We start from the raw sequence: 9,343 nt of genomic DNA, 5'->3' as shown, positions 1-9,343 counted from the left end.
CTGGGGTGGGTTTGAACCACCAACCTAGCAGTCGAGTGCTTACCTGTTTGTGCCACCCAAGGACTCCCCCAAAAGTGTTAGGTCATCCTTGGCGCCTCCCTTTGCTGCTCACCCCACATCCAATTTAAGGACAAATGTAGTTAACTCACTTCCAAACATGTCTGGAATGCAGCCGTCATCCCCAGCACCCCAATCTGGCTAAGCCAGCACGGGCCCTGCCTGCTCTACCATAAAGGACCTCCTGCCAACTCTCCTGGCTCCCGTACAGCTAACCTTTCACCCAACTGCCAGGGCAACTCTATCAAAACACAACCGAAGCCAGGCCTGTTTTCTATTTGAAACCCCTAGCAGTTCCTGACTTCAGGGTAAAAAGGCGTGTTCCTTCAAATCAAAGCCCTGTGACCCATCTAAATGCACCAGACAACTCCTCCTGCTGCAGTCACCTCTGCGAGCTCAGGTCTCTGCCTGACACCCGCCGTCGCTAAGGGCTCTTCCTCAGAAACTTGCTGGGCTGCTCCCTCACCACCAAGTCTCTGCAAGGGGGCCCGATCACCCTACAGAACACGGGGACCTGCCCTTTCCCGGCACCCCTCCCCCAGCTCCTTTTCTGTGTGATGTTTATCACCTTCTTCCATTTCTGACCATTTACTGTCTACTGACTGCCACAATGACAGAACGTAAGCTTCCAGAGGGCGTGTCCCAAATGCCTAGAGCAGTGCCCAGCCCACCAGACCACAAAGTTGCTGAATGGACAAGTAACCGTCCAGACTTTCATACTTGGAACAAGAAAAAAGGACCCAGAGCCCAAAATAGCACACCAGCCAACGTGACAATGTCCCCGTGAGAGTGAAGCATCAAACTGATGGATGAGCTAGCTCGGCACCCCTCAGCATAACCACAGAGGTGTTGGAAAAAAGCCGTGGGACTGAATCACACACTGAATCACAAGAGAGGAAAATTACAAGCTTCATGGAGAACAAGCCCAGAGACACCAGACCCCACGCTTCTGCATACCCAGGGCTGGCGCCTATTCTGCTGCCTTACTCCCAGGTCAGCAGGAGGGCCGGCTTCTTGTCGATGGATTTGGGGGTGGGGGGTGGGGTCCTTGTAACCTCAAAACGTCGGTGTCTGTGCTAAGTACAAAGCAGCCCTAGGCCTTTGTCCACCTTCCTTCTGCTGTGTAGCTGGGTGATGGGGACAAAAATATGTATTTTTAGTGACTGCCTTAATCTACGTTTTAAATACAAGTATTAGGAGACAACGCGAGATTTTACTGAGAAAAAGTGAATTTTTAATTATCTTGGAATCTACTTAGAAAAACACACACAAGCAATGTTCACAACTATAAATTTAAACCTTTTGCACTAAAAAAAACCCCACGGAACAACAAACACAAAACCACAGTCATGAACTGTAAACCTGTATTAATTATCAACAAGGCTTAAGGTTAATGCGTAGTAGTAATTCAGTATTTTCCTCCTTGGCAATTTTAATGTCTTAGCACCAAATGATCTCCCGCAGAGGGCGTAAGGAGCCTCTCCCAGGCACACTCCCTGACCCGCACTGTCCACGCTCACCCGCGGGCAGGAGGCACGGTGCGACGGAGACCAGACGGAGGGCGGTGTGTCACACGTCTTTAATGTAGTGCTTGGACAGAACACAGGCCAGCTCTCGCTCCCGGGCGCGCGTTCATTCTCAGACTTTAATATCATGATTTAGAAGATGCAGACGTTACTGCCTAAATATTGTTCTACATATTTCTCAGTGTTCAGGAAAACACTTGATCTGGCTACTTCATTTACAGCATAATTACTGCTTACAGCTTTAGCTCGTTGGCAATCTTGGAAGCGATGTTTTTGAACGCGATGGAGGTCCCTGCTATCCGCTTGAAGCGGACCCCGTTGAGCGAGAGCCGGGGCAGCTTGCACACCTCCATCTCCCACTGCACCAGGCTCTCGGCGCGCCCGTCGCCATGGACACAGAAGAGCAGGAAGCGCTCCCTCTGCTCGTAGTCACAGTTGTTGGCATCCAGGACTTTGCGGATCTCCCGCATCATGTCACTGGGGTCCATGGAACTAGTGGTTTTCATGCTCCAGGTAAACCGAAGGGAACGGGGCTTGGCTTCTTTGTTTTCATCCTTCTGCTCGGCAGATACATTGCGACTGGAATGCACAAGGCAGGGTTATTTTTAGTTGCACAAGAAAGTCAACTTTTGCTACTTTATCTAGTGCAGCAACACCTGGATACAGCACACCCCACAGCCTGCCCCTTCGCTAGGCAGCAGCAGTCCTCTACTTTCTTTTTCCCCCAAAATCCTAAGCCACGCTTGCAAAACTCTACCTGGCTGGGAAATCTTCATCATTTTGTACTTACTAAAATTAAGAAAATAATTTGCTAATCAGAATCTTTGAAAATCAGGGAAAACAGGGATCAAGCCTTGTCCAGGGGGCAGAGTGCAGACAGGTCCAGCACAGGTCCGGCCTGGAGAACTGTTGCAGTTCAATCACCCACCGGGGAGGAGCTGGAAGGGGGGCACACAACAGACCTGCCCCTGCTCTGGCTACTTAATTCTCTTCTAGCACGATTTTCCTTTTTAATTCATTACAACCTGCACTTTACCTGTGACCACAACATCTGTGGTTCAAACCGCTCACTCTGCAGGTGGCACCCTGGATGCAATGCAGCGTGGGGAAAGGGCAGCCCCCCAGCCACCCTCGCTCACCCTGCCTGGTGGTTTCTCCTCTCTACTTTAATTTAAACTTCCCACTTCCCAGCTGGCATTTATCTTACTACTGAAACAGAGAGAAGGTGAGATGTCAAGGCTCCTCTGCTTGCTGAGGCTGCAACATGGGCATGATTGGTGGTGTGCAGGCAGGGGTCCGGTTCCCGTGAGGCCGTATCCCAGTGGACAGCTCAGGAGCACAGCAACTATAGCTTACAGCTCCCAGGCATGTCATCATCACGGCCACAGACCTTCGTTTACCTTCTCATGTGTGTATCTGGATGCCTCAGTGGGGACTGTGGTAGCTAACATGCTTGCGCATCAAAAACATCCAGGATGTGTGTGTTGAACACACGCAATCTTATGGCCAATCCATCCCAAGGGTGAGCTGAGGGTGGGCCACAGGTCTTACTTGTGCACACGCTCTCCCCGCCCCAGCCTGCTAGCAGAATACTGTTTGGTTCTGCCTACCAGAATTGATTGGGAGCTTCCTATGTACAAAGTGCTGTGTAAGATACTAAGCAGGTTACAAAAATGGGCAAAAGCTTACAGCTGAGGTGGTGTCAGCCAGACTATGCTGTAAGAAGATGTGGTAGCTCAGGAAAGGTACGAGAAGTGCGCTGGAGGGCTCCAAAGAGGGAGAGGTGGAGCCCACCCGGGGCAGGTGTGAGTGAAGACACAGGATGGCAAGGACATGGCTTCCTGGAGACAGGCTGTGAAGAGCCTGTGCTGTTTCAATGACATGTGATGTTTTGAGCAGAGGGAAGAACACAAACAAAGGCAAGGGGCAGACTGCAGGGTAGGCTCAGGGCTCGCTGAGATACACGTGTGAGCCACGGGGCATGGCCTCTGCACCACGGCAGCCCACACCAGGCTTACCTGTCCTGATACATCCTGGTCCCCACAGGACCTGGGCTGGGAGTGGTAGGAGTGGGATGTGGATGCTGGGCCACGCGTGCCATGCCAGCAGGGCCTCGCACAGACGAGGTCTGTCAGGCAACGGGCACTGAAGGTTTTCATTCGGAAGGGCAGTATGAGCAGCATTGTGTTTTAGAAAGACCAGGGACAGTGTGAAGGGGACACAAATGGACAAGATCTCGAACTGAGGGAGATACTGAGCCCTCAAGCCTACATATGACCCCCAAGCCCACGTGGTGACAGCGACAGTGCATTTAAAAACAACACATTCAATTGTATAACCACCATTCTTAAAAAAAAAAAAACCATCTAACTTCAAATATGACACTGTACTAGCACGCTGGCGCCCTCATGTGGCCAGCCGGGGAGTGACACTGCCCTGGCCACTCCCCACAGCGCTGACCTCACTGAGCAAGCCTTTCCTGAGAGGTGGACTGTGATGCGTGGCCCAGGCCGCAGACATGAGGTAAACAGCTAGAAAACATTTGAAATTGAAATCATGCCCTCACCTGGAGCCCTCATATCTCCCGCTCCTCTCATGTTCAGTCGGAAGCCTTAATAAGAAGAGCGTAGAAGAGAAGAGGAAAGAGAAGAGAGATCTTACATACCAGACATGACTACCACAGACGGACAAATAGCACACAATCAACAAATCAAAGCACTTTCTGGTCACCAGGCGACTAACCCTCTTGGGCCTCTTGCTCAGTGTTTGATTTCAATGGCCTTCCCGCCAGGCTCTCATCCTGAGCACATGACGCTGCGGTGCTGTGGTCACTCGGCCTTTTCTACCACTCCCCACTGGGTGACAGGTTTCCAATTAGAAACAAATGAGCCTATCGGCTGGATTTTACTTTGGATTACAACATTTTCTTTCCAAGGAGAAATCTGGCAACTGGGGAGATCAATCCTACCCACTGGACACGGCGCCCTAGCCTCTGAGGACCGGGGAGAGGCACATGGTACTGTGTGGCTCCCTCTGGCGGGTTTTCTTCCTCAGAAGGGCGAATTCCAACACGGAGAAATGTTTGTGGTTCCTCGATTGTCAACATCAAAAAATAATCACCTGTTACACCAAAGATGTTTACTACAACAGTTCAGGAAACAGTAACAAGACCCGCTCTCTTCTGTGGTTGGCGAAAGTGACTTTCAGGCTTTTACTATTTACTGTTCGACCCTCTGAAAATATTAAAACCCTTCCGCGTGGCAGGTGCCCACATCTTAATTTCTGAAAACACCAAAGCAACTGAGGCCATAGATTTCAATTTCATCTCGTTTCCAGTGTCAGACTATTAGCCAACTTCCCCGTCCCTTTAAAGCCTGTGGCCACTTCAGCCTTCGGTGAATCAAGGACTTACCGTCTGCGTGCTGTGGCTAAGCACTCATGGTACACAGAGCTACTGAGCGTCCCATTCTTCCCTCGGGAGCATGCTACGTGTCATTAGTACGGAGGTGGAATTATGTGGATGCGGAATGATTCTACCAGAGAGAGAGAGTGCACAGAGCATGCGCAGGCCTGGGTCACACGGGCCACCATCCCTTTTAAATGCCTGACAAAGTTAATGTATTTCTCTTCACATTTTTCTTTCAAAGAAATAAGTATTTAGTTCTCAGCAGAAAGTTTAGTTTTTAAGGAAAAAACAGGGCTAGAAAGCCAAACCTGATGTTAATTGCAGGAGCCATTTGGGGGTGAGGATTGAAAAAAAAAATGTGCACACATAAATCCTACCTTTTGATAAACCTGAATGACATGTTTCTAAAAGAAATTAAGCCAAAAAAAAAAAAAATTAACAAAAACGACTTGCACAAATTAAATAGAAAATATTGTCAATTATAGAGAGAAAGAAAAAAGCAAACAAAACAGAACTTCTGTTTTGGCCAATGAACAATGACACTTCAACAAACGGGGCCATTTACTGAAAAGTAAAACTATTAGGTAATTAAATGACTATATGATCTTTTAAGCAGAAACGTGAATAAATGTGTACTTGTAAGAAAAAACTCAGCAGTAAGTACTGACATTAGCTGTAATTACACAGATTCTTCAGAACTACATGTAAGTCAAAAACCCCAAACCCGTTGCCATCCAGTTGATTGTGGTTCATAGTGACCCTACAGGATAGGGCGGAACTGCTTCATAGGGTTTCCAAGGGTGCAATTTTTACGGGAACAGATAGCCGCATCTTCCTCTAGCAGAGCGGCTGGTGGGCTCCAGTCGCCAACCTTTCAGTTCACAGCCGACTGCTTAGCCACTGTGCCACCAGGGCTGCTAGCGCTAGATATGCTTTTAGATAACGGAATTCCACGTCTTGTGCTGAAGAAGCCATCTGCAACGCTAAGAGTCAGAGTTGACTAAACGGCAACGAGCTCGGGATAGAGTAACAATCAAATTTCTTTAGTTTCTCATGGACAAAAACCTCACCTCCTTAGGCATAAGTATTAAAAATCTCATTATAGAATGTTTAGCCTTTAAATCATCTAATCATTACTTATTTTAGGAAGACAATTTAAACAGTAACAGCATGTTTGTTACACTAATACTATAAAAGTCACTTTTTAAGAAAAAATAAGTTAAGGTTTTTAAATGAGTACCTTGGATTTCCTCCTCATCTAGGATAACTTTAACACTGCTTCAGATATTAAGTAAGCAATTCAAAAAACATATAAAACCCAAAACCAAACCCACTGCCGTCAAAGTCGATTCCGACTCAGAGACCCTATAGGACAGAGCAGAACTGCCCCATAGAGTTTCCAAGGAGCGCCTGACGGATTCGAACTGCTGACCTTACATACGTACTAATTGCTAACTACATATATAATCATATGTATTTTGTAATCATATACTGTATTTAAGGAGCCATGGTGGCACAGTGGTTAAAGTGCTTAACAGCTAACAAAAAAGTCGCTGTTTGAACCCATTGGCCACTCCACGGGAGAAAGATGTGGCAGTCTGCTTCTGTAAAGATTACAGCCTTGGAAACCCTATGGGGCAACTCTACTCTGCCCTACAGGGTCCCTATGAGTTGTTACCGACTAGAAGGCAGTAGGTTATTTTTATGCAAATATCATGCACCCTCCGCGTTTGTTTGCCAGCTGCGGCACCTCCCCCTGCTCCCCCCCCTCCCCCCCCCCGTTCCAGGCACCCTCACAAGGGCCACCATGCCAATTCTCTTCCGCATGTTGCCGTATAAGTAAATTTCAGCACGGTGCACTTGCGAAAATACCCCACGAGGGGAGGGCGCGGCTGGCAAACACAGGAAGCCAGTCTTATTTGTGGGAAAACACAGTAAGCCACATTTACAATCAGATAAAAAGTGGTACACAGCAAGGCTATACGCCTTAAATAAGACTGTGCATGTGAAAACATTTTGTAAACAACAGAACACGACATTAAGTGTGAGGTGGTATCACTCGGAAGATTGCTTTAGTTGGAAAAGACTGTTGTTAGTTGCTGTCAAGTCCACTTAGACTCATGGTGCTCCTGTGCACAGAGCAGAACTGCCCCACAGGGTTTTCAAGGCTATGGCCTTTCAGAAGTAGATGGCCAGGCCCGCCTTCCGAGGTGCCTCTGGGTGGGTTTGAACCACCAACCTTTCTGAGCACTTAACTGTTTATCCACACATATTCTGACTTCATTTGCTACCCTGGAAGAAGGCAGGGTTCTGGGCCAAGCACTGGAATACGGCCTTCCTTGGCACCTCCTCCCCGGGGCTCTCTGAGGTAGACAGTAGACGCTAGGCCTCTGCAGCCGGCCATGAGGCGCGATGTGAGGTGCCTAGGTACCCCAAGCCTGAACCTATGCTTGGTCACTCTGCCTGTGGGAGGTGCGTTTTCTGATGCCTGCCCTCCTCCCCACAAGCCACAGCACCTTAGCCTCTAGCACTTTTATCCTGGAATTAGTGCTAGGGGAGATGCTAACAGGAGTTTTGGTCCAGCAGCAAGGACTGTGACTGCACCATGGGAGACCACAGACCTCAGTCTGCAAACTCTATCAATAAGAGAGACCACCTTCCTGTAAAAACTTGGGCACATTTCTGGCTGGAGACTGTAAAATAAAAAGATCCTAGAATTTTTTTTTCAACAAGAAACCTCAGTCTCTAATTTCCATGCAAATACATGAAATAACTGTAATTAGGAAATGAGGGAAAAGGACTCAGTCTGCAATCAACCTTTGTGGGGTTTTCTGCAGGGAGCACAGTGTAATGCTCACGGGGAGCACGGGTAGCTCTCACAGGGAGCCCTCACTGGGAGCATGGTTGGTCCCCATGGGGAGCATGGGTGGTCCTCACAGCCTCCTCTGGAGGCAGACAGGCTGGCTCAGCCATGTTTCAGCTGCAGGATCTTGAACCTCTCTGAACCTGCTCTTAGGTTTCTTCATCGACAGAATGGGATAACATCTACTCCACAGATAGACTGTGCAGATTAAATGCACAGAGTAAGCATTCAATAAGTGGTAGGTGGTATCATTTTATCAAGAATTGTATTAAGATCACCAAAAACGAGAACAAAGGAGACAGTTACATAACCCCCAGGATTTAAATTATGTGTGGGGTTTTACTGAGCCCATTACAGCCCAGCAGGCAGGGATGGGCAGTGCTTGGGGCTCCCAGGGAAAGGAGGTGGCCTGCTCGGGTGGGGCGTCTTCTCCTGCTCTAGTTTCAGGGGCAGATTCCATCTCAGCCTAGTCCCCAAGGAAGGAGCGAGGGACAGGAAAGCCTGGCACAGGCCGGAATTTAGAATTTAGAATTACCCTGGGGTCATCAGAGTCCTCTCGGACTGAGCTCTGTGTCCCTGGTTGGGAACGAATGGAGCCCCCAACCTGCCAAGGCCCTTGAGGCTATTCTGATCTTCTGCCCAGTCTGGAGTGCGCTGTCTGAGTAAAGGGGCTCGCTGAGAACACGACTGGGACCGAAACCTCGTTGACTCCTCTGGCCTCCACTCAGTGCTAGCGGACATCAGAAGTCCTCCCTGACCAGCTGGTAGCCAATGTCCTAACAAAGTAGGTCATCTGGGGGAAAGACGGTCTGCATGACCCACCTAAGTTTTTGATGCATAGTCCAATATAAAATAAAACGACTGAAGGAGCCCAGGAGGCTACACGGCACCAGGATGAAAGTGTGCCTCATTCTGGACTCTGAGCAGCTCTCCATGGCTGTTCTGTAAGCGACTGCAGAGGACAGACAAGAGGGTCTGGAATAGGCCCATCTCGGGGTGCCCTGAACACGTGAATCCCCAGTTCCACTTCACTGAAGAGAACTCCTTGTGGGCCTTGGAGCTGCAGGGGCTCTTGGGGCTCCTGGGTGAGGTGTAGGCAAAGGGGACCTTTCACTACTCCCTTACGGCAAAGAGGTATCTTTCTTTTTCCTCCTGGAGCAGCCAACATTTCTATGCTTTTCTAATCTCCAGACTAGATTATGGAAATAAACCCTCATTACAGTTACCTCAGGGGTCCTTAGAGCCTTCCCAAGGTGCCAAATGACAGATTTATTTACACACCATCAGATCTTAGCTTCTTCTGAGAAGAAACCAGGATTTTTCTCTCCAAAACCCTATACCACTTTAGAAAGTTGCTGTGCTCTCAATATAACTTGCTGAGCCCTACAAAGAGAACACCGGCATTTAGGCTCTCGGAAACTCCCTGCTCCCCCGACAGTGAAGTCAGGCACAACTCACCTTCCTCCGGATGGCTCACTGAGTATGGCCTCC

At 48.8% G+C, this 9,343-nt stretch overlaps 1 protein-coding gene across 10 annotated transcripts in view; it reads right to left on the bottom strand.

Annotated features, from left to right (window-relative positions):
* Positions 1–1,255: 1,255 nt before the first annotated feature.
* The window catches only part of MARK3 (microtubule affinity regulating kinase 3), a 97,554-nt gene continuing 89,466 nt past the window's right edge, over positions 1,256–9,343 (bottom strand). For 3 of the 10 annotated variants that reach the window (XM_049899572.1, XM_049899574.1, XM_049899573.1), the window contains 3 exons: positions 5,367–5,393; positions 4,150–4,194; positions 1,257–2,162 (listed from right to left, as the gene is read on the bottom strand). In XM_049899572.1, coding sequence (XP_049755529.1) covers positions 1,817–2,162; positions 4,150–4,194; positions 5,367–5,393 — 418 coding nt within the window. In that variant the 3' untranslated portion in view covers positions 1,257–1,816. Of the gene's footprint in view, positions 2,163–4,149; positions 4,195–5,366; positions 5,394–9,343 lie in introns of all 10 variants that reach the window. The other 7 variants (XM_049899569.1, XM_049899570.1, XM_049899571.1 and 4 more) reach the window with 6 other exon arrangements.

This window comes from Elephas maximus, chromosome 10 (assembly GCF_024166365.1).
Source record: "Elephas maximus indicus isolate mEleMax1 chromosome 10, mEleMax1 primary haplotype, whole genome shotgun sequence".
Taxonomy (NCBI): Eukaryota; Metazoa; Chordata; class Mammalia; order Proboscidea; family Elephantidae; genus Elephas; species Elephas maximus.
Note: the sequence above shows the minus strand (reverse complement) of the source record. Positions and strands in the feature narration are given on the sequence as shown.